The sequence below is a fragment of the Bos taurus genome, chromosome 16 (assembly GCF_002263795.3).
Source record: "Bos taurus isolate L1 Dominette 01449 registration number 42190680 breed Hereford chromosome 16, ARS-UCD2.0, whole genome shotgun sequence".
Lineage (NCBI taxonomy): Eukaryota > Metazoa > Chordata > Mammalia > Artiodactyla > Bovidae > Bos > Bos taurus.
Genome location: NC_037343.1, coordinates 41104421 through 41129656, shown reverse-complemented (window position 1 = coordinate 41129656; position 25236 = coordinate 41104421). Strand labels below are relative to the sequence as shown.

At 51.9% G+C, this 25236-nt stretch overlaps 1 protein-coding gene and 1 long non-coding RNA gene across 7 annotated transcripts in view; one reads left to right on the top strand and one right to left on the bottom strand.

Moving 5' to 3' along the window:
* The window catches only part of DHRS3 (dehydrogenase/reductase 3), a 50561-nt gene extending 30589 nt beyond the window's left edge, over positions 1-19972 (bottom strand). Inside the window, exons 1-2 of one of the 6 annotated variants that reach the window (XM_059875229.1) lie at positions 19833-19972; positions 18323-18576 (exon numbers count right to left, since the gene is read on the bottom strand). In XM_059875229.1, the coding sequence (XP_059731212.1) occupies positions 18323-18576; positions 19833-19848 (270 nt within the window). In that variant the 5' untranslated portion in view covers positions 19849-19972. 6 annotated transcript variants of the gene reach the window in all.
* LOC132342465 (uncharacterized) lies at positions 19526-23241 on the top strand. Its single transcript, XR_009490846.1, has 2 exons — positions 19526-19898; positions 20373-23241. It is a non-coding gene; the product is annotated as an uncharacterized lncRNA (long non-coding RNA).
* The last annotated feature ends 1995 nt before the right edge of the window (positions 23242-25236 follow it).

Genomic DNA, 25236 nt, shown 5'->3' with positions numbered 1-25236 from the left:
TGGTGTGTCCTAGGGAAGCCTCCAGCTAATTAAGCATTATTTATGGACTGGCCTCCTGAAGACAAGCTTTAAATTACTTGCAGGCTGTGCCAAGGTAACTGTCTATCCTACCGGCTATTAATTAGGAATCAGTTTAATCTCTGCTGGACGAAGGTCAAACACTATGGAGTTGACCCGGCTGGCTGGCGTCGCACTATCAGACTGAGGATCTGGGCCTGGAGGGCTGGGGGACTCAGGGGAAGTGGCAGGACGTTGCAACGGGAAATGACCTGGTCAGCACATCCTGCAAAGGCCAGGATGCTGACAGCAAAGCCACGTGGGCCTCGGCCCAGGAAGCCAGGCAAGGTGGGGTTTCCCTTTAGCACCAGCCCTGCAGAAAGTGGATTTCAGTGGTCCTCAGAGAGTGCCCCAGCCCTCCAACAGCAGAGAATTCTGCTGGAAATTCAGGCTTCCCTCACCTGCCTGGTCATGCAACCTGTAGAAACCCTTCTGTAGCTCCCTAATGCTCTTCTAGGGCCTCCCAGGTGGGTGAGTCATTGGTAAAGAATCCACCTGCAAGGCAGGAGATACGGGTTTGACCCCTGGGTCGGAAAGATCCCCTGGAGAAGAAAATGGCAACCCACTCCAATATTCTGGCCTGGAAAATCCCATGGACAGAGGAGCCTGGCGGGCTACAGTCCATGGGGTTGCAAAAGAGTCAGACACGACTTAGCAACTAAACAGCAACAGTGCTCTTCTAATCAAGCCCCGATTCCAGCCCATGGCCACCGGGCTCTATGAGCTCTGCCAGGCCAGAGTCTCTTATCTCCTGCTTTCCAGACATGCTCATCCCCTCTGCCTGGAATGTTCGCCTTCCATGGCCTCCACCTCAGTCTTGATGCCTCACTTTAGACCCTGCTCCTAGCCGTTGCCAGCCTTCCTTCCCCAGAAGCCAGATTGCCTGGATACAGATCTCAGGACTGTGTGTGCTGTTAAGCAAGCATTTAACTTCTGTGAGGCTTTGTTTTCTCGTTTTTAAAATAGGGACACAGGACTTCCCTGGTGGTCCGGTGACTAAGACTCCATGCTCCTGATGCAGGGGGCCTGGGTTCCACCTCTGGTCAGGGAACTAGATCCCACATGCCGCAAGTAAGAGTTTTTACGCCACAACTGAAGACCTCGAGTGCTGCAATGAAGACCTGGCATAGCCAAATACATAAATATTTTTTTAATTAAAAAAAATAAAATAGGGACATAGTTCCTCCCTCATTGAGTTGTTCTGAGGAGCAAATCAGATTGTTCCTGTAAACAACTTAATGTGTTGTTGTTGTTTAGTTGCTAAGTTATGTCCAACTCTTTGCCACCCCATGGACTGTAGCCCCGCCAGGCTCCTCTGTCCATGGGATTTCCCAGGCGAGAATATTGGAGTGGGTTGTAGTTTCTTTCTCCAGGGGATCTTCCCAATCTAGTGACTGAACTTGTGTCTCCTGCATCGGCCAGTGGGTTCTTTACCGTCTGAGCCACCAGGGAAGTTCCACTTAGTGTGTAGGAAGAGTTTTATTAACAATGGCAAAGACTGATTGGAAACCCCTCCCTTTGCTCAGAGCTGCATCCCACTCCATCAAAGTGTCTATCATGCCTCAGTGTCACTGAGAGCCATGGGTCCGTTCTCCCAGCTAGCCAGAAGAGGGACCTGTGCTTTTCCCCTGCGATGCCCACCCGGTCCCTATGACCTAGGAGAGCCCCCTGCACACCCTTCCCCACTGTCAGATCCACCCCCATAAGAAGCCTTCCAGGATGACCCACAGTTTTCTTTTCTGTGGAGCAGCTGCCAACCCAGCGTGGGGTCAGTTCAGATCCCCTGTTGCCGTTTTGTCCTCCAAGGACAAATCCCACAAATGACACTCTACTGCCCTAGCCACACTGCCAGCCTCTCTGTGTGCCTGGTGAGGGTGGATGGCACCTGGAAAAGAAGTTTGCATTCGGCAGGTATTCGGGGCATATCCAGCCAGTGTTTTCTGAGCCCCTGGCTGGCAACAGTCTCCTGGGAGGTTGAGACTAGCACTGTCATATAATAGATGAGAAAACTGGGGCTCAGAGAGTGTAGCCAGCAGAATAATGACTTCCTCCAGAACGTCAAAGGCTTCCCAGGTGGCTCAGTGGTAAAGAATCTGTCTGCCAATGCAGGCGATGCAGGAGATGCAAGTTCAATCCCTGGGTCGGGAAGATGCCCTTGGAGGAGAAAATGGCAACGCATGCCAGTATTCTTCCCTGGGAAATTCCATGGCAGAGAAGCCTGGTGGGCTAGTCCATAGGGTCGCAAAATAGTTGGACATGACTTAGCAACTGAGCACACCAGAATTTGTTTTTCAGTCACTCAACTGTGTCTGACTCTTTGGGATCCCATGAACTGTAGCCTGTCAGGCTCTTCTGTCCATGGAATTCTCCAAGCAAGTATACTAGAATGGGTTGCTATTTCCTTCTCCAGGGGATCTTCCCAGTCCCAGGGGTTGAACCCACATTTCCTGCGTTGCCAGGTGGATTCTTTTACTATTGAGCCACCAGGGAAGCTCTGAGCATATCAGGATGCCCATATCCTAAGCCCCAGCACCTGGGACTATGTTAACTTACACAGGAAAGGGAGATTTAAGGCTGCAGATAGAATTAAATATGCTAATCAACTGGCTTTAAAATAGAAAAACTGTCCTGGATTATCCAGGTGAGCTCAGTGTAATAACAAGGGGCCTGAGAAGTGGCAGAAAGAGACAGAAGAGAGAGGGAGATGTGACCACGGAAGCCGGGTTAGGGTGATGCAATCTTGACGGCTTTGAAGGTGGAGGAACGGGCCATGAGCCAAGGAATGTGGGCAGCTTCTAGAAGCTGGAAGATGCGAGAACATGGATTTTTCACTCCAGCCTCCAGAGGGCACATAGCCCTGACACCTTGATTTTAGCCCGTGAGACCACTGTTGGACTCCTGACCTCCAAAACCGCGAGAGAATGAACGTGATTTTTAAGCCGCTGAGTGTATGGTTTGTTTAGCACAGCTGCGGGAAGCTCAGGCAGAGAGGTGGAGAGCCGGAGAGCTGGGTCTGAAACTGGAGTTTGTCTCCAAAGTCTGTGGGCTTCCGAAAGTGGCACGGCAGCCCCTCCCTCATGCTAACCTGTCAGCATCACTTAAAACAAACCCTCTATTGGACTTCCCTGGTGGTTGGGAAATCCCATGGGCAGAGAAGCCTGGTGGGCTAGTCCACTGGGTGGTAAAAGAGTTGGACACGACTGGTGGCTCAGTGGTCAAGAATCTGCCTTGCAGTGCAGGGGACACGAGTTCAATCCCTGTTCTGGGAAGATTCCACATGCAGCTGCGACTAAGACCCAATACAGCTAAATAAATAAATAAATAAATATTTAAAAAAACAACAGCAACAACAACTCTCTGTCATAAAGATATGCCCCAGAGGCTTTTGTAGAGGGTGCACGAGAGGGGTTGCAAGGAACAGTCAAACAGGAGCCACAGCCTCATCTTCACGACCAGGACTTTTCATACAGTATCTCATTGAAATCTCCTTTTATAAATGAGGAAACTAAGGTCAGAGAGGTCTAATAACTTGCTTAGGGCCACTCAGCAAGTGAGTGGAAGAGCATGCATATGAATTTTGGTTTGTTGACTCCTGAGCTCAAAATCTGAATCACAACTGTATACCAGCTCCTTAAAAAAGAAATAAAGCTAAACTTAGGTGCACACACATGTGCACTCATGCACACACACACACATACCTGCCAACCTGAAGGCGCAAGAGCTGGCCCCCAAACCAGCACAGCCAGTCAGGAGGAGGAGGAGGGCAAAGCTGTTCCCAGCCCACACTGCCCCGTGACCCTGGCAGGAGGACCCCTACTGCCTCGCTGTGGGTTCACCAGAGAAGTGGCCTGGGGAGGTGATGCAAGGCTGCCCCCTCTGCCAAGTGAGACATGAGGACATGGCATGTGGGAGTCGAGGGTGGCCTGACTCCATGTGGGTGTGTCTGCCTGCCTGCAGGAAGGTCACGCTGCCCTTTGTGGTCACGCTGGCTCCAGCCCCAGCTCCCCATGATGACCTGGGATGGGGCCTGTGAGAGTTCAGGGCATGCTGGACCAGCCAGCTGAGTTTGACACTGTCCCCAGGCCCCTGGGAGAGATCTAAAGGCACCCAGAGACTCTGCTTCCAACCTTGGAAGGACTCTGCATCAGAGAGCCAGCTTCTCACACCCGGGGAAGCGTGAGTAGAAACAGTAGCAAAGGGGCCTCCTTTACTTTCCTGTCCAAGTGGCCTTACATCTTCCAGAAAAGGATACCAAGAAAGTTTGTTGACAACCTGCTGGACCACCGTAAGTGGCTGCTCAGAAGGCTTCTTTGAGGTGCAAACTCCCTGAGAGCAGACAGGTTTCAGTTCAAGCCAGAAAAGTCTATCCTGTCTTTTTTGTTGGTAAGTGTCAGTAAATGACCTGATAAGGTCTGCAGGACTGGTGGCTCAGTGGTAAAGAATCTGCCTGCAGTTCAGGGACACAGGTGACTTGGGTTCAATCCCTGGGTGCGGAAGATCCCCTGGAGCAGGAAATGGCAACCCACTCCAGTATTCTTGCTTGGCGAATTCCATGGACAGAGGAGCCAGGTGGGCGACAGTCCATCGGATCGCACAGTTGGACATGACTGAACGACTTAACACGCATGTCAGTAAATGACCTGATAAGGTCTTCAGGACTAGACCTGGGAGGACTGGCTAAGAGATGCCTGGAGCTCCTGGACGTTTGTGCCTGAGATGAAAAACTGAATTGGTTCCTCCTTAAGAAGGAATACTAGACATCCACTCCTGATCCCCTTGCTCCTGGCAGCAGAAGCCCCATGTCCCCCACAGAAGTCCATCTCCACACTTACATGCTGTGGCTTGGTTGTTCCTCTAGCTCAGAGTCACGCCCGAGACCCACAGCTGGCCAACTAGCGATTACACCATTGCCAGTGTCTGCTTCAGCCTAATCCAGCCACAATCAGAGAGACTCAACTCCTGGACCCTGGAAAAGTTGGGAGGAAGATACTGATCTGCTTGCTCCACTGGGAGCTGAGGGGGTTTAAGGCAGCAAGGGGCAGATGTGAGCAGTCCCAGGGTGGGGAGGGCCTGCCTAAGGCGAGACTGAGTCCGGACAACACTGTTTGATCTCCGGGAGCCAGGCTTGTGCTCATGTCCTTTAGACCCATTTAAATTCCCAGCAGCTAAAAGCACACGTTGCATGGACTCTGCTCAGGGCTGTCAATGTGATCTGTTCTGTAAAATGATTAACTGAGAGGCCACAAAACTCACTGGTTCAAGAGCAGACGCCCAGAGTTCAAATCCCACGCGGTCTGTCACAAGCTGTGTGATCTTGCTATGGACCCTCAGAATCTGGACCAGTGAAAAAGATGATAGGGCTTCCCTGTTGGTATAGTGGTTAAGAATCCACCTGCCAACGCAGGGGACATGGGTTCGATCCCGGGTCTGGGAAGATCCCACATGCCTTGGCACAACTAAGTCTGGTGCACCACAACCATTGAGCTCTAGAGCCTAGGAGCTGCAACTTCTGAAGCCTGCGTGCCATAAAGTCCATGCTCTGTAACAAGAGAAGCCCCTGCTCACTGTAACTAGAGAAAGCCCGTTTGCAGTAACGAAGACCCAGCGCGGCCATAAATAAATAAAAACAAGGGGGATACCAATTGGGAAAAAAAGAAGACAGCACTGCCCACACTAGAGCTCACTGTGAGGAATAAATGACTTTATTACGTGTCAGGTGCTGGCACATAGTAGGTGCTCAGTAGACATGGATTCTAACTCGCTATGATGGATCAGTCATGCTTTCACGCAAGCAACAAAGATTTATGAAGTGCCTGCTGACTCCCAGATACTGCTGGGTGCTCAGGACACTCAGGGAGTAAGAGGACACATCCCTGGCCTCCCAAGGATCTCACAGCCTTTTGGAGAAGACACATGGCAACAAGCAGCCACAAGCATGGGGAGTTGCCATGGTAACCCATGACTTTGGCCTCACCGCAGCCCAACCCTGACCAATTGAGCTACTTGGACACAGAGGTGAAGATGACTAATGGGGAAGCTGGGTGGCTGTCTGCGGAGTGGGCAGCCAGGACCAGAGCAGAGGCCCGGCCTTTGACCAGCCTCTGTGCCTGGACTGGAGAGGGGCCTGTATTGGACCAGCCCTTGAACACGAGGAAAGGGGCCTCCAGTATGAGGGACGATGCCAGGCTCTGAGCCCTCCCTGAGGAAGAGTGATTCATTCTTACTGACTTCTAGAAAGGGTCAAGAGCTAAAATTCCCAAGGGCTTCTGTGACAGGAGCAAATTTCTCCCTTTCCTGCCGACTCCCAGAACCAGACTGAGTCTGGCCAGCGGGCTCTTTGCCTCTGTGCCCAGCAGAGCACTTGGGCCAACAAGCCAGGGCTGGGGGTGTCCGCTTTCTCTCCGCCCCCATGCCAACCAGAAGGAGCCATCATTTCTTGCAAAACCTCTGGTGCTGAACTAGGAGGTTTACATATATTATTTCACGGAATCTTCATACTTTCGTTTTTCAGATGGGGGAAGCCCAGAGAGATGGTTATTACCCAAGGTCACACAGCAGGTTGCTGGGAGGCTTCCTAGGATTTAAAGGATTAGGAACTGGCTCCCAGCAGCCCTGGCTAGCATCATGAATGGCAAGAGTGCTCTGGCCAGTGGGCTGGTCTCCACAACTTGAAAGACCTCAGCAGCTGTGACACTGTCCACGGGCCAGTCCTTGGCTTTGGGGCTGGAGTGGCCAAGTCGCATTCCCCCAGGCTGGGAGCTGAATGTGGGCTGGGTTCCCTTCGGAGGCTGGCTCAGTCCTGGTGGAGTAATTAGGGCTTCTAGCTCCTGGGTTGCTTAGTGGTGGTGTGGGGGGCCTGGTTGAGGGCTGAGCAGGGCCTGGGGTTCCATATGCCTGGGCGAGAAGAGGGAACCCTCCCTTGAGGGGCAAAGGCACAAGCTAGAAAGGCATGCTTCTTCACCTTGGAGTAAAGAACCCAAAGTTGAGGGCCCAATGAAATGACACATGGCAGATTCCCATTATACTGGAGTGGGTAGCTGTTCCCTACTCCAGGGGATCTTCCCAACCCAGGGATTGAACCCAGGTCTCCCACATTGTGGGTGGATTCTTTACCATCTGAGCCACCAGGGAAGCCCAAGAATACTGGAGTGGGTAGCCTATCCCTTCTCTAGCCAATCTTCCCAACTCAGGAATTGAACTGGGGTCTCCTGCATTGCAGGCATATTCTTTACCAGCTGAGCTTCCAATGAAGCTCCAAGTAAGGAGCAGCTAAGAGAAAAGACCCTGATGCTTGGAAAGATTGAAGGCAAAAGGAGAAGGGAGAGGCAGAGGATGAGATGATTAGATAGCATCACCGACTCAATGGACATGAATCTGAGCAAACCCCGGGAGACAGTGAAGGACAGGGGAGCCTGGCGTGCTGTAGTCCATGGGGGTGCAGAGTCAGGCAGGACTTAGCGACTGAACAACAAGAGAAGTGTGTCCTAAGTAACTTCCCGGAATAGTTCCTTTCAAGCCTTATGTTTTCCTTCTAAGTAATGGCATCCTTTCAAAATACACACAAAAATCTCACACAGAATTCTAAGCTACAAGACCTAAGGAAGCTGAGTGAGTTAAACGGAGATGAGGACCCCTGGGAACCCCATCTGCTCCACCTCCCATGGGGTCCCACCTTCTTGGAATCCCTTGGGTGCTTTGGAACCCAGTTTGAAAACTCGGTCCTAAAACCTCAACTGGTGTTGGGGTCTGCCTTGAGGCTGCTGGGGTTCAGATGGCCCAGAGCTCTGTAGAAGACTGAAATGCAGACAGGTATCTGTAAGCACTTCCCAGGAGTATGTTTCAATGTGGACAAAATAATCATATGGTTCATTGCTCAAAGTGCTTTCTTAGCCCCTTCCTTGAAAGGCTACTGAAAAGGGGTTTCAAGATCGACTTCCCCAAAACAGGATGTGGCCAACACAGTCAGGAAAGCTTGAGCCCAGTGACCTTTGCCAGGCTGACTCTTGTTGGCATTAAGTATTACCGGGCCACAGATCTGTATTGTCCACTCTGGCTTGACCTTGGCTTTGGGTTGCAGTACTCCAGAGTCTCCTGCCTCTGACATAGGCTCCAGTTCTGGGCCCTGAATCAGAGCCTCAAGTTGTTGGATGGGTTTTGATTGGATCCAGTCCAGAGGTTCTTAACCTGGTGTCTGGAACAGGCATCAGGGGGACCCAATGATCTCTTAAAAGTATAAAAATTTGTCTCTTTGTGCATTCTTCTTCAGACTGGGTTTATATTACTTTCTCCAGATTCTCAAAGGGCTCCACAACCAGCAAAAGTTTAAGACTTACTGCAAACCCTTTAGTTGCCACCTCCTTCAAGAAGTCTTCTGAGATTTCCTTAATTTACAGTGATCTCTCCCTTCTCTGAATTATCAGAGCTCTAGGTCACTTGGGAGGATCCAGCTGGGTGACCTCGAGTTTAGATGGAAGAAGCCGGCACTCACTCATTCCTCAAAGTTGGCTTCCAGCTAGAGGTGCCACCCTGGCTGTAAATGCATGAAATACAACTGTGCTGCTTTCCTGCTTATCAGTTACGTGTTCAAAGCAAACCCTGATAACCAATGACTACCTTAATACTTTGGCAAGTAACCCACTCATTGTATGCAAATACTGCTGCTCAGTGCTTAAAAAAATGTTTTGGTGAGGTCAAACTTAAGTACATCCTGTTGACTCCTGGACTGCTCATCAATTCTCTTTCCAGAACCGTCTGTGTACTAGGTAGTTCCCATTATTGAACAGCTTGTCTCTTGACCTCTCCATAACCCTGACTGGGGTGGGCTGGGCCAGGCTGATAATATTTGACCCAGAGGGAAAGGGCCTAGTGTTGAAGCTAAAATCCTGGGTTTGAAATCTGCCTTAGGCCAACCATCCAGGGCAACTCACTTCACTTGCTGATGGCCATTGTGGAAAACAGGATGGAGGTTTCCCAAAAAACTAAAAATAGAACTACCCTGCTGCTGCTGCTGCTGCTAAATCGCTTCAGTCATGTCCGACTCTGTGCGACCCCATAGACGGCAGCCCACCAGGCTCCCCTGTCCCTGGGATTCTCCAGGCAAGAACACTGGAGTGGGTTGCCATTTCCTTCTCCAATGCATGAAAATGAAAAGTGAAAGTCAAGTCGCTCAGTCGTGTCCGACTCTTCGCAACCCCATGGACTGCAGCCGATCAGGCTCCTCTATCCATGGGATTTTCCAGGCAAGAGTACTGGAGTGGGGTGCCCTATCAGTCAGCAATTCCCCTCCTGGGTATATATCTGGGGAAAAAAAATCAAGGACACTAATTCGAAAAGGTACATGCACCCCAATATTCATAACAGTGTTATTTACGATTGCCATGATACAGAAGCAACCTCAGTGTCCATAAACAGAGGAGTGGATGAAGATGTGGTGTATATCTATATCCATATCTACACACACACACACACACACACACACACACACACACGCTGGAATATTACTCAGTCATAAAAAAGAATGAAATGTTCTCACTTGGAGGGCATTATGCAAAGTCAAATAAGTCAGAGAAAGACACACACTATATGATATCACTTACATGTGGGATCTAAAAAACACAACAAACTAGTGAATATAACAGCAAAAAGCAGACTCACAGATATAGAGAACAAATGAGTGGTTACCACTGGGTGGGAGCAGCAATATAAGGATGGGGGAGGGGAGGTACACGCTATTGGGTATAAGGCAGGCTCAAGAATGTACTGTATAACACGGGGAATACAGCCAACATTTTGCAGTAATGGTCAATGGAAAGTAACGTTTAAAAAGGATATAAAAATTTAAAAATTATTTTTTAATTGGAAAAAAGAAAAGAAGAAAAGCAGTGGGTTGCTGATCACACCTGCCTCTGGGCCTAGACAGGACAATGAATGTGAAAAAGCCCTGTGGAGTCAATCCTGTAGGCCACCACAGTCACACAGGGTATGCACCAATGTCTCAAGCTGTCTGGGGAGCCCAAGGAAGCCCTCAGCATCCATTTCGGGTCTAAGTTATGACTGATGGCCAGAATGAAGGATGTGAACACAGGCCTGCACCTTCCTACTCCTCCTCTTCTCTCTCCAGCATCCTGGAAAAACCCCACCAAAGGAATGACCCAGCCCCTGAAGGACTCTGCTGAGGTCAGGCTGAGAAGGGCTGTCTTCTTTTAATTTTTGAGCATTGGTCGATTGAAGCTGGTGGCCTCTCTTCCTTGTGGCCCCTGACTCTGTCTGGGTCACTGACATCACTCTAGTAACAATGGTTCACAGAATCAATGGGGTGGAAGGGACCCAGGTGATCATCCAGAACCCAACCTCTCCTGATGCAAGAATCCACAGTTCCCTCACTGCAGCCTGCTGACCCCAGAAAAGCTCCAGAGGGTGGGAAGGTGCTCCCGGGCCCCAGCCTCGTGTGGACCTCCATCCACCTGGAAGGCAGCTGATACTGTCTCCAGCCCCTGAAGCAGTCAACCAAATGCTTCTGGATTGGCCATCCCACCTAAGTCATGGCTTCTGGTCCTTGTCATTTGGAGCCTGCTCCCTGGGTGCCCCCCAGTTGCTCAAGGACCTTCTCAAAGTGTTGACCGATACTGCCTACAATGCTCCTGGGCTCCCTTGACATAGTAGAACTGAAAAGTGTCTCCTTTGCTCAGGGCACCAATACAGTTGCTTTCATTTTCTTTGCAGAGGGAGTTAAATTTCTGTTGCCATTAAAGTCATCTTACTGAAGCTGACTCCTCTTTCCAGAGCATCAGGGGCTTTATTGGAGATGATCATCACACCAGGACGTAAGTGCCACCAGAGAAAACCTTGTTAATGTGGCTCCCTGTGGCAGCCCTAAGCCCAGCTGCCTAAATCGAGGAATGAATTTGACATAGTCACAGTTCCCCAAGAGCCGTGTCACCATTTTTCACCCCAGGCATCCGCAAGCACAGATCATGGCTTGCTGAGCGGAGGTCTCCCCAGCAGACTCTGAGGCCTGGATCCCGGAAGACTCGCACCCATCCCTCCAGAGGTACACCAGCCTACCCAGATCTCCCTTCAGCCCACATACTTCCACTGGACTAAAGATATCAACAGCAGTGTCTTCTCAGATCCAAGCACCAAGCTGAGAGCAGACTCAAGCTTTAGAATGCCCTCAGAAGGGAGCCAGGCAAGTCTGGTCTCAAGTACTTAGAGGAGCCCAAGAAGCACCCCAACCCCTCTCCTGCCCTTGGCCTGCCACCCCCTCCACCCCCCCACCCCACCTCCCTAAGTGACCTGGCCCTAAGTGACTTGGGTTAGATCCTGTCACTTCTACTTCCCTTTGCAGAACAACAGCTCCCAGCTTCACTTGGAGCCAAAGCCAGAGCCGGTTCTAGAGACTGCTGGCCCTACCTGCCCTGCCCTGCTCCCCCAGCTCGCCCCCTGCCCTGCTCCCAGTCTCCTGCCCTGCTCTCCCACCCCACCCCTTCCTGTTCTGCTCCCTGACCCCCCATTACTGGCCCATCCCCTGCCCCCTACACTGCAGCCCTCATTACTCACTCTGCTTCAGCCACAGTGGCCCCCTCCCAGCTCCCCAGATATCCCAGGTACATTTCTTTGTCTGTCTCTTCCCTCTACCTGGAACGCTGCTCCCTCCATTCCCGTCAGGCCTGTCACTGGACCTCATTTGTTTCCTCCTTACTGTGATGTAACGGGCTGTTTTCTGTATCCTGTTTTTATCTGTCTCCCTCACCAAACTGCCGACTCCACTCGGGTGGGGACTGGTGTCTGCTTTGCTCACCGCTGCCGTATCTCTATGCCTAGAACAGTGCTGGGCACACATAGGGTGCACCACAGACTTGTGGAATGAATGAACGAGTTCCCACCAACCACTCATTTGTTAAACTATTCTGGTATTTGGCATTTAAAAAAAATTTTGTGAATTTTAATTATAATTTTTTAAAAATTATCTTTGGCTGTGCCGTGTAGCACAGGGGATCTTACGTCCTAGACCAGGTCGTGCACCCTGCAGTGGAAGCACGGAGTCTTAACCACCAGACCACCAGGGAAGTCCCCTAACACTTTCTTTTCGAGAATCCAGAACTTTAATAAGACTTCATGCCTTTTAAGGGACCTCACTCATCTCACGGCAGACGAGTGTGCATTTGGGAACGCTAGTATCTAAACAGATTTGCTTGTCTCCTTTTCATTTGGCTTCAACTCTTTCCCAACCTTCTTGGTTCATCTGAATAATATGTTTCAAATGTCTCCCTTTCAAGCATCGTATATACTTGGGGTTTTTTTTTTGAGTGTGTCTTCTAAAGGGAGCAAGGAGAACATCTTACAACATTCTAGGTAAGGTTGTGCTTCGGCCTGAGGATACAGAAGAACAGGTTGGGTCTGGAACCATTCGAGCCCAGGTGCCCATAACTATGTGGGCTTTTGAGAGTGGCAGGTTGGGATGAAGACTCTAGGGACAAGTTGTAGTTGAGGACAACAACTGGATCTCTTTCCTTGGGAGAAAGGATGGCTAATGGCTCCCTTCTCATCAATATGGCCAAGATAGTTTTCTCAAAGTGGTAAGGATCGTTTCTCAGCAAATAACAAGATAAAGATGGTACAGAGAAAGTAACTATTTTGATACAGAGACTGGAAGGGCTCTGGGTGGGGGATAAACCAATGGCCAAAGCTCTGAAATGCAGAAAGTTCAGAAGAACTTGGAATCTGCCCAAGAATGAGCAGATGCCCAGGTAGATGGACGATGGACATCCTGACCCAGGGTCAGTATTTCCAGGTTAGGGAGCATGCTCTGATTTTAGGATATACCCTGCAAGTTCCACTTGACGTGTTAATTGGGAAACTCGGGCCCTTCGTTCTCTTGGAAGCCACAAGATGAAAACACTAACATTTCCTGCAAGAGTTGAAATAAATCACAGAGTCGGCTACCTGGTGGCTGTTAAAGGGGTTTAGAAATGGACGTGAGGCCATCTACAGACTGAGGGCACATTTTCCAACTCTGAGCTGCTGCTTTTTCATTCAGTGGGATCTGATGCACAGCACAAAAGGCTCAGATCTGCAGTGATGAGGACAAATGTCTTTTGCAGAGAACTTGGCACGAGGTTGCTTTCCTGGGATGGCTGAGCCATATGTGTGTTAGTTTCTCAGTCGTGTCCGACTCTTTGTGATCCCATGGACTGTAGCCTGCCAGGCTCCTCTGTCCATGGGCTTTTCCAGGCAAGGATACCTGAGTGGGTTGCCATTTCCTTCTCCAGGGGATCTTCCCAACCCAGGATGGAACCCAGGTCTCCTGCATTGCAGGCGGATGCTTTACCATCTGAGCTACTAGGGAAGCTACTAACAGGAGCCGTAAGAGAATTTTAGAGCATGCCAGGGTCTTAGGGATCATTGCGTCCCCTTTCATTTTTACAGGTGTGCTTCTTAGCTGCAGCCTGGAGAAGGGAGTGACTTTTTCAGGGTTGTAGCAAAGTCAGGTCTAGAACCCAGGTGAGCCTGGTCACAAGGGGCGTGGTCCCAGATGTGGGCACCTTTGTTCCCCAGGCGAAGTGGGTGGGGCAGTAAAAGGGAGGTGTTTGTCTATTCAGCTGACAGTCCAAATTGTAAAGCCCATTGTTTGAAACCCAAGGACCAGACGCTGCATGCTGAAAGAATTTCCTAGATGCCACAGTTAGGACAGGTAGCCTACTTTCCTGCTCCCAAACTGCATTAGATGAGAACCTGGTACTTTTCCTAGAAATTCTTAGCAAAGGCTGCATTCTGGGTGAGAAGGGGAGAAGTAAACCACTGCTGTTTCCCATGTCACCCTAGCTGTGTGACTTTCATGACATATCAATTGTTTAATGCAGCTACTTTGGCCTGATGACTCTGGATTGCAAGATTACCTGTCTGGACCCTTCTCTCCCCTTTCTCCTTTTTCCTAATCTCATCAGTACTGGCCTAATTCAGAGTGTGAGACACAAATTATTCCTTCCCCTAATCCCTAGTCCATGCAACATTATTTTTCTTTCATTCCCTTCTGCCTCCCATCCCCAGTTTCAGCCAGGTGTACAATCTCTCATCACTGGTTTCTTGCACGTGGGTTACCCTTCCCCCACCTCTGCTGGTTCAAACTCTTGATGTGCTCTAAGCCTCACTCAAATGCCACCTTCTTCAGGAAGCCTTCCATGCACTCTTGTTATAGATGAATGGCTCTGGGTTTCTCTGTGTAGTGTGCTGTACCGTGCTGTGCTGAGTCGTGTCTGTCTCTTGCGACCCCATGGACTGTAGCTGCCAGGCTCCTCTGTCCATGGGATTTCCTAGGCAAGAATACTGGAGTGGGTTGCCATTTCCTCCTCCAGGGCATCTTCTCAACTCCAGGATCGAACCTGCGTCTCCTGTGTCTCCTGCATTGACAGGCAGATTCTTTACCACTGAGCCACCTGGGAAGCCTTCTGTGTAGTGTACCCCCCCAACTTTGTGTCTACCCAGGACCTCAGAATGTGATCTCATTTGGAAATAAAGTCTTCAGAGATGTAATTAGTTAAGGATCCCAAGACAAGGTCATACTGGATTCGAGTGGGCCCAAATCCAATGACTGGTGTTTTTATGAGAAGAGAGGACACACAGACACAGATAGCAGACAGTCACGTGAAGAAGGAGGCAGAGATGGGAGTGATGCTGCCACAAGCCAAGGAATGCCAACCAGGAGCCACCAGGAGTGCGGAGGGAGGGGGAGGGAGGAGGAAGAATTCTCCCCGGAGTCTTTGAATGAGGGGGGCACCACCAACCCCCAGATTTCAGATTTCTAACCTCCAGATTAGAAATAGAATACACTTCTGTTGCTGCAAGGCACCAACTTGGTGGTCATTTGTTACAGCAGTTACAGGAAACATACGCTATAGCTTGTGCCTTGACAGTTAGCACCTGGCCATGTCTCTGAGCCTTCTTTGCTCTACCCACCCCTCTCCAGGCCCAGCGCTGCACTGAACACTTGACAGATACCTCGGGCAGGTTTGTTGGACTAGGTCTCTCTGAGGTGGTCATCAAGGGGTAGTTGGGCCTGGGCCTGGCCCAGTGCCAGGATGGGAAGGATTTGCTGAATGGATGTGATTCACCAGACTAGGTGAAGGGTCTATTCCTAGTGAGCTTCTTTAAGAAAAAGGCTACAGACCCATGGACCATAAATTCAATAACAAAGCAGGTGCAACTCTGAACCAGTCCTCAGACTGGATCTGCAAAACGCGTCCCGGAGTCCTGGCTGGCTCTCTCTTCCATGAAGGGACTGGGTCCCTGCTCAAGGGTTCTGCCATCATGGCCCAGGGCTCTAATCCAGCCACTTGCCTCCTACTGGGCCAGAGGCTGGAACAATCCCTGCAGATACTTCCAAACAGTTCACTTCTGTCCTTCAGGGGGCTGTTGCTAAAACCAGGTCAAAGTCAAAAAGCAGAGGCTAGGTCTACCTCTAGCCTACCCCGACAGAGCCTTGGAGGTGTAGGGCTGAGCCCAAGCTCTGTGAATGCTTCCATGGAAGGAGTTCCAGAAGGACACAGCAAGTATAAAGGGGTTGTAATGGGCAATTACCCAGCTAGAGTCTTTGCCTCGGAGACCTGGGCCATGACTGGCCCTGTCCGGGTGAACCTCGTACAAGGTAGTTAAGCAGAGATATCTCAAGGTGAGGAACTTTCCAACTTTCGTGCCTTTGGGTCTCTTTAAGAAAAACCCTTATTTGGGTCATCTCTGCAGCCTAAGGGCACCACTGCCCCAAAATATTACCAAATCATTTGACTCAAGGTCGTTTTTTGGAAACTGGGTTGTTGCCCCCCCCCCCCCAGAAGCTAACAGACCTTTCTCAGACATGCAAGCAATTTGCAGACTCTGATTCTCCTCCCTTCTTTCTCTTTAGGGGGGCCTTTCCCCATGGATCCTGCCTCTCCTTCCACCCAGGGGAGGAGGGTCACGCAGGCCATGGAGGTGGCCTGCCTAACTTTGCTGTAGGCTGTGGGTGGGCACCATGCTCCCCAGCTCTCTCCAGCTGCTCCACGACCACCCTGAGCCCACCATCCACTTAACTCTCTCAGCCATCTGCCCCAAAGTCCCCATTCCACAACACTCAGCCCTGTGTCCCCAAGCCCACCAGCCCCCTAAACACTCCCAGCTCTGGGAGTGGTCCCAAGGCCCTTTCACTGGGCCCCAGATGGATTCAGGCAAGAAACCTTGATTCTAAATTCCCAGCCATGACAGCGAGCCTAAGGCTCATTAAAACGCAGCTCCAGTAATTGGTCTGATAATTACAAGTTATAGGGAGGGCTCTTGGTCGTTCTGACTGGCCTGAGGACTGAACCCGCGGTGAATGGCACTGGAAGGTTCATAGGGCCCCTGGTTCCTGTTTCTGGTGACCAGATACTAATTAAGCCATATCACTCAATGGTCCTGGCTTTATTCTTCAGAAGATACCCATTTCAAATTCAGTGGGGCATGGTTCCCAGTGTATGGTGCCGCTCTGCCCCTCCCCCACCCCAGTGCCATACACTTCTTTCAATTTAGGCTTGTTTATAGTCAGTCAAGTTTTTCCAGATTGACTAAAAGAGTTCTTCATATGCCTACTGCAGCCAGTTACAAGAGCACTGAGAGACCCAGGACTTGGGCCAGCTGGAAGAGCCAGAAGAAAAGTTTCTGTGGGATGCAGACAGCTAGGGAATGACAATCACATACGATTGTACCAAACCCTCCAGGCTCCCCCTCCCCACAAGGGCACCCTCATCTGCCACTCCTCCATAACAGATGTGGGGGGTGGGTGGAGGGCATCACTCCCAAGGAAATGAAACTGCTGAGAGCAACTTCTGCTTCTCCTTTTTCGGTGTGTCCAAGGGTTAAAAAACACTTCTGAACTCCTCTTCCAACTGCAAGGTCAAGCAGCTGTCCAAGCCACCCAAGGAGAAGCAGGAGCTGGGAGACAGTCGACCCCAGCTAACTTACTCAGCCTTGACAGCCTCCAACCTACAGCCACCACCTCCTTCTAAACGCCACCCAGGGAAGGAAGAGTTAATCGGCAATCGGCTTTGGCTGATAGTTCAGGCTCCAAAGTTCAGTCCCAGTCAGAGCCACCCCGGAGGAATTGTAAATCTCAGGGCAGTATTTAACAAAACAAAAGCAACCTGGAATTACATGCAGGTTTGGTTTTCTACAGTACATATTTACTTAATCCCCTAGGTATGTGGCTCCATGTCAGATCAGCTGGCTTTGCCGGCCCTTTCACCCCCCTCGCTCACAGCAGTTTAAATTTCAAACTAATTCCCTGTTTTTGCTCTTCCTCTTCACAGGGCTGGCTGGAGACAGCCCAGCCTGCTGGCCTCAAATCTCTCTCTCTATTGCTCTAGTCACTGGGTGAGTCAGCCTGGCTTGGGTTGGCGTTGGGTGACAGCTGGCTCAGCCTCCCCACTCTTAGGCACCAGGTCTGGGAAAACTGGAGGAAGAGGTGGTGGAACTAGCAAAAAGTTAAAGGCAGGGCTTGGGAGTTGGAAGGGGGGAGGGGTGGTTCACCACAGTGCCACCTCTCCTCTTAGTGGGGAGGGATCCCCTTCCGGGCTGTATTTGGGTGGTGGTGGGGGGTGGGTGTGCGGAGGCAGCACTGAAGCTAGAACAAGAACTCTTGATCAGCTGCTGGTTAGCCTGTCCCCTCTCTCTAGATTTCGGAACACCTGGCTTCCGAGTGCCTATCAGGCTAGGCTAGACATCCACCACCGCTTCCCGCTTTTCAAACCACACCGAGTACCCCCTTTCCCAGCTTCCAGAGCCGCAGCCGTCCAGGTTGGGGCTGGGAAGCGGGTTGCCAAGGAAAATACGAAGCGCCAGCTAGCAGGCGGCTCCCCGCTCTACCCAGGAGCGCACACACCCTGCCTTACCAGGGTGGCGGCAAAGAGAGAAAGCGAGGGGAGGAAAAAACGCAACACCTTCCTTTGGGAGGGAAGAATGTGGGAAATGGGTGGGTCTGCTAAGTTTCGAGGTGGGGGTGAACAGCCAGCCACAGATCCCAAAGGAGAGGGGCAGCTCCGGACCTGCCAAAAAAGACAGACAGTCGGCTGCCCGGGAAATGTACAAGGTGAAACTAACTAGCTCAGCACTCGCGGGTGGCGCAGAGAAGTAGGGTGGTCGGCGACTTTCAGACCCTGGGCGCGGGTTCCGGCAGCGGCAGCAGGTGGGCGCACCCCCTGTCCCCTGGGCCCCCCTCGCCTCCGGCCCCCACCAGTCTGGATTCGCGGGGTCCCGGTACCTTTCTGGCGCCGCGCTCTGCGAACTCGCGAGCTAGCTGGCGCCCGATGCCTCTCCCGCCGCCGGTGATGAGGACGTTCTCCCGGGACAGGTCCCGCAGCTTGGCGGGCAGCACCAGTCCGACCGCAGCCTTCACCACCAGATAGATCATCTGCAGAGGGAACACCACCAGCGCGCCCAGCCGTTTCCACACCATCCTCCGCGCCGCGGAGCCGGGCGGCGGGGGCGAAACTCCCCGGACCGAACAAAACAGGACTTAAAAAAGAAAACACCCCCAAACAATAATAAATAAACCGAATAAGGGGGCAGAGAGGCGTCCCACCTGGCCACTCTTGAAATCACCTCTTCCCAAATGCAAAGCAAGCACCCGGTGAGAAAAAGAGGGGGGAGAAAAAAAAAAAAGATAAATCCTCCGGAGGAGAAAAAGCGTCTCCGAAGGTTGGGACAGTAAGAGGGGTGGAGGGGAAGCCAGAGGTGGAAAGTTCTAACAAGAACTTTCTTGCCCCGGCAGCCAGCCGTTTCGGCTGGGGAATTCTCAGGTAATGTTTACAGGCTGACAGAGGAGTTTAGGCAGGGGAAGGAAAAAAAAAAAAAAAAGCACCAACCACACGCGCGCACCCTGCTACAGTCCCGCGGTTTCAAAGTGCAAGATTAAAAAAAAAAAACCGTCTCCAAATTGTAGCGCCCCCCCCCCCTCTTTTCCAGGAAAAAAAAAAAAAAGAAAGTAGGGGGGAAAAGTGCTTGGAGCTCCCAATTTCAGCCCGCGAAAGTCTCCAGACTCATTGCTATTCTTGGGCTCAGGAAATTGCTTAAACGCGATCTGATTGCCAGCAACGTGCAGGAGAAGTGGGGGGTCCGGGTGTCAGTTTCTTTACGTGCATGGCTCGCCCTCGCGCGCGCCCGCTCTCTTCGGCTCCCTCCCTCCCTCTCTCTTCCAGCGGAGGCTGGGAGTTGCCGCTCGATCCGGCTCCCTCTCTCTCCCTTGTTAGCATTTATTGCCTTCTTTTTGTCCTTTCCAACTTGGAGAGGGCCCGGGTGCGGAGCGCGAGTGGATCGGACGATTGGGTCTACGCCGCCTTATCCGTTCGCTCCCGGGACAGCCGCGGCTCAGAACGAGAGGGCGGCCCTTTTCCCCCCATTTTTTTTTTATAATACCCCATTAAGTCTGATTGACAGTTAAAGTTGTTCTGAGGCTTCGCCACGGTTCCTCTGAGTGGCTGCCGCGGGCTCCCCTCCCCCTGCGCAGTGGTGGGGTGCGCGCCCGGGCGCGCACACGGGCTCTCAGAGACTCCGCTCTCCCCGGGCCGGCTCCCCTAGCTGCAAGCAGGGGCTTGCCGGCTGTGTCCCTGAGGGCTCGCCGCAGTAACTCGCACACGCTGGAACCGACTCCAGCGAACCGGCTCCCTCCTCGAGACATGCCTTCTGGCCTGGGGCTCGGTCTGCCTGAGCAGGGAAGCCTGCGGGCCAGGTGACCGCCAGTGTGCCTGCGGGGGAGACCCGGGGGAGCTTACGCTCGCCTTGATCCATCAGGTCGCCCAGGGTTTATTTCAGGTCATTTGATCATCCCCTGCCTCCAGGTAGGACCAGGAAGCCACTTCTGACCCTTACTCAGAAGCCTCCTGTCTTCACTTAGAGAGCACTTTCTAAGTCTGACCCAAGTCCGTCGTGTTGTAAGGGCCGGGGCGTTGGCGTGGGGGCGGGGGGGGGGGGGAACAGCTGGGTAGCAAGGTTTTGCTTTGAGGGGTGGCGGTGGGCAGGGTAAGGGAACCTCTGCCCCCGAGGTGTCAATAAAATCCCCATAAGATTAGCTGGAAGCGTATTTATTGCTCATCTGGGCTAGAATTACCTTGACTGACAGCAATTTCCTTAACAAACGCCTGTAAACAAAACTTGCTAAACCTGACCCCCCTACAAGCCCCCGCCCTTACCCCCCCCCCCCACCCCCCACCCCGCCATGCTGTGCAGGGGACTTCTCGCTTTGGGTCTCCCTGGGCTGCCCTCCGCGGGGTTGGGTGGGCCCACCTTGTAACCTCTTGCTTTCTCCCAACCAGAATGTCTCCCCTGCCGGAGGGTGGGACCCAGCTATTTAGAGTTGTCTGTTGCAGAAAGTCTGGGAGGTGAGTCACGAAAGAGCAGAGCCAGTGAAAATGACTGATCGGACTTGCCTCCTGCTGCCCCTGATGGTCCCAGGCCTGGAGGAAGAGAGGAGGATGAGCCAGGGAGCTTGCCCTGTAATCTGGGCCAGCGGTTCTCCAGAGAGAGGCTTGTTCAGGCGAGGAGTGCAGGGCCTCACCCCCAGACCTTCTGATTGAACAGGGCTGGGTGTGCTGGAATCAGTGCCGTTTAATGATCTGCTGAGGATCCGGGGAGAATGTCACTTTGAGAAAAGCTGGTTTGGGGAGGGGGTGGCTGGGGGTTTAACTCCGCCCGGGGCTGCAAAGACCCTGTAGCTCTGGAGGAAACTCCTGCCCGCGTGGATCTTCCTTCCAGGTGAATTTGGGAAGTCATTATGTCACCCGCTGGAAGAGCAAAAAAGGGTAGGAAGAGTGTGGCTGGATGACAGACTATCCTACACTGAGGGCTTCAAATCTGAAACTGAATCCTCCCACTGACCTTGCAAGGGCGGGTATCATTATCCCGGTCTGCCAGGTAGTGCAGGAGGGAGGGCTCCAGATCAGACATGATTCCTTTTCCTACCCCATCCCACCCCACCATATTCTGGCAGGAGCAGAGGACCAGGCTCCCTCCTGCCTCCATCCAACCCTCCAAAAATAGGATCCCAAGGCAGGCCATTGCCTTCCTAGACTCCCAGGCCACGGCTAAAGGCAGGACTTGGTCAACATGACGGCCTCCTCCCACCTAGGAGGTCTGTAAAAATGGGAAAGAAATCCCAGCCCTGGAGAGGCTCTCCCCACCCAGAGGTGGCGGGTGTCTGCGGGGCCTGCCAAGACAACTGGGGAAAGTCTGGCGCTGAAACCCCTGCGCGCAGCCTGTTCTCATCTGTTATCCTCGACGCCGCCTAGTGGTGTGGATGCGATACTGCAGTGTTCTTTCTACCCTACCAGGCACCCCTTGCCTTCCAGGCTTTTCTCCCTACCTAAGATGAATACTTCAAGCCTAAAAAGGCTTGCAAGTATCATAGCTCCACTTCCCCACACACTCGCTGTTGTGTGGAGTAGGTTACTGAAACACAGGGATGTGAAGCAACTCTTAAACCCAGCAGTGTGTTCACTGAAATCCACTGATGCTCACCAGCCAGCCAACCCTGTTCAGATACCACATCAGCTGGGAGACCTCTAGGTCCCACTTACATTTGCCTTGGGTGTAAGTTTGAGTGGGAAGGGGGTTGAGAACCCAAATTAACCTTCAGCGTATCAGGACCGTTACACGTACTTTGACTTCATCTCTGAAACAGTCTCCAGGGGTGGGCGTCACGATGCCACTGTGTTAACACTGGGCTCAGCAATGTAAGTGACTCATTCAACTCAAGGCCACACGGGGCTTCCCTTAACCTCTCCCAAATGTCAGGTTTAGAATGAAATCACAGTATAAAGGAATATGTCGTGTGTGCATGCTAAGTCGCTTCAGTTGTGTTCAATTCTTTGTGAGCCTATGAACTGTAGCCTGCCAGACTCCTTTGTGCATGGGATTCTCCAGGCAGGAATACTGGAGTGGGTTGCCATGGCTTCCTCCAGGGGATCTTCCTGACCCAGGATGGATCCAATGTCTCTTTTGTCTCCTGCAGGTCGATTCTTTACCACTAGTGCCACCTGGGAAGCCCATAAAGGAACATGTCAGGTAGCCCTAAAAGATGAACTGTGGTTGGGAATAGGACACCTTTTTTCTACTTGTTCCACCTTCAGGATGTGAGTTTTACTAGCCTTGCATCCTGTGGACTCAGGCCTCTTCCATCATCAGCTTCCCAGAGAGGTTCTGTCTGTCATCTCCTCTATGTCCCCCAACTTCCCAGGGAAGATGGAGGCAAGGAGGGTACTGGGCTGGGGGATGCACAGTCCAGTGGGCTGGTCCAGAGGGTCCCCGTGACCTGGCTTCAGTAGGAACTAAATGGGACACAACCCCTCCCCCTCCTCTCCCACCTCCTCCTACCTGTGTTTTTGGCTCTTGGTACCCCCTCCTCCCTTACTTGGGAGCAGGGGGTGGGGAATTTAACTCCAGGGTGAAGTTTGAAATTTCACATCCCAGCCTGGGAGAGGGCCCCACAGTTTTCTCTCCACTCCTGGAGACGTGAAAGGAGCCTTTGTAGGCTTGATGGAGGAGGGAGGTAAGCTGCAGCCCAAAGAACTAACTTTTTCCATGACTCAGCTCTCCCGGTGTGGGGCGGGCACAGGAGGTGCAAGGACCCAGCAGGGCAGGCTGGAGCCGCCTTCCAACCCAGAGCCAGCAGCTCACGGGTAAAGGTGGGCCCCCCAGAGAGCCAGCCCTGTTACCTACAGGGGAACTTGCTGGCCCTGGATGGGCCACCACACTGTACCCGCCCCATGCTCCCAGGGCTCTGTCCCATTTTTTCCCCCAGAGAGGGGGGAAAAAAACTATGCTTTTTTTTTTTTTTTTAAAGCATAGTTGATTTACAATGTTTCAGGTGTACAGCTAAGTATTCTGTTTATATATATATATATTCTTTTTCAGGTGGTGCTAGTGGTAAAGTACCTGCCTGCCAATGCAGGAGATGCAAGAAACATAGGTTTGATTTCTGGGTCGGGAAGATCCCCTAGAAGAGGAAATAGCAACCCACTCCAGTATTGCCTAGAGACAGAGAAGCCTGGTGGAGTGAAGTCTATCGGGTCTCAGAGTTGGACACGACTGAAGCGACCCAGCACACATGCATATTCTTTCTCAGGTTCTTTTCCTTTATAGGTTATTACAAGATGTTAAATATAGTTTCCGGTGCTATACAGTAGGCGCTTGTTGTTTATCTGTTTTCTATATAGTGGTGTGTGTCTGTTAAGCCCCAGTTCTGAATCTACCCCCACCTGCATTGCATCCACAGTGCCAAGCACATGAATGCTCTTGTGTAGTCCTTTAACCAGGAACTTCCCCTATCACCATCCCAGCTGAGAGCTGGAAAAACAAACAGGGTTCAAGCCTTGCCTTCTACTTATCTGAGGCTTACAGGGTTAAGAAAGTCACTTAAGATCGTGTAGCCCAGAGCTGGAGGTGGGATTTGAACCCTGGTCAAGTGCTCAGCTCTGTTGGATTTATCTGTGGATGTCTTCCAGAATGTATAAGATCTACGGGGGGAGCTTGTCAACATGCAGATTCCTGGGTTCCCAGCCTAGATGTCCCGGGCCAACATCTTAGGGCGGGAGCCCCAGAATGTGTGTGTTGGCCAGTGTTTGGGAACCGCCCAGGGCTGCCTCTCAGCTGTTGTTCAGTCACTAAGACTCTTTGCAACCCCCATGGGCTGCACTGTGCCAGACCTTCCTGTCCTCCAGTATCTCCCGGAATTTGCACAAGTTCATGTCCATTAAATCGGTGGTGCTAACTGTCTCACCCTCGGCCCCCTCTTCTCCTTTTGCCTTCAATCACTCCCAGCCTCAGGGCGGCCCCTGGTTGGTAACAGCCCCTTCATGAAGCCTTTCTCACTTCTCCCACCACCTCGCGAGCTCTTCTCTCCTTTGTCATTAGGATGTGTCATGGCACTGAACCCTCACCCATGGCCTGTTCTGGGCTGGTGGCTCCACAGACACCTAACAGGGAAGCCACCAGAAGCTGGAGGAGCAGAGGGTGCCTTCAGTTGGTTAGCCAGTCAGCCACTGGTTGTGGAGTCTCTCCCTTTTGGCCACCACCTGTAGGGGCCACGGGGTTGGGGGTAAGGCCGAATGTGTCAGAGAGGGGCAGTAGGGCGATGATGCTGGCTTTGGGGTCTGGTGGTCTGGTTCAGATCGCAGCTCTGCACTCCCCACTTCCTGTCTCCAGCTTCTTCATTTGAAAAGGGAGGACAGCAGCAAGGCTGGGATTAGGTCTCATAAAATCCCATACAAGAGCCCAGTAAATGCCAGCTCTTGTTTCTATGGGGGTGCTGCCTGCTTGCTGACAAGCCAGTTCAGCCACAAACAAGATGCAGGGCTTCCGTTAGTGGTGTTCCTGGATGGCCCCAGAGTAGGGCTTCTGGACGGGCCTTGAGGACTGGCCTCTGCTGGGTGTTTCCTCACCTCACCTGGTTACCTTCCACCCCACCCCCGCCAGCACACTTGCTCCAGGACCTTTCCTCTTTGGCTGAGTAAACCCCTATTCATCTTGTACGGTTTCCTTTAGCTCATGCGGTATGTTTTCCAGAAAGCTCTATCCACTGCCCCGATAAGTCCCTGGTGCCCCCTTCCCCCAGCCAAGGCTGGCCCAGGGGTTTCTGCTCTTGGCCCCTATATTTTCCTACCTCCCCACACAGTGACACTGCACTGTAATTGCTGGTTTCCTCTGTATCTCACAGCACCCTGGGGGCTTCTCAAGGGTAGGGACAGGGCCTGGCTGGTAGGCGTGTGATCTGTGCAGTGGAGCATGCGCTGAGGCTCTGCTGTCCCCACCTTCAAATCGGTCGTTTCGTCTTGACCCTGTGTTTCATAATAAAACACAAGATGACCTGCTGCCCACCAATAAGGAAATAGAGTTGCTGGGACACAACCTCGGGAGCAAAAGCGGTGAAAGATTTCAGATGTGTGCCTTCCTTCATGCATTTATTCATTCATCCACTTATTCATCCACTAGATATTTATTGAGCAGCGACTGTGTGCCAGGCTCTGCTTCATGGGGCTGGCATTCCCCCACTGCTAGGTGAAGAGTGCCATGAGGAATATAGGCAAGGTGGGGCACAGAGTGATGAGGGCAGGTGGGAGACAGGAGAGAATGGGTTGGGAACAGACAGATGCAGGAGTTCACAGCTGTTCATGGAGTGGCTGG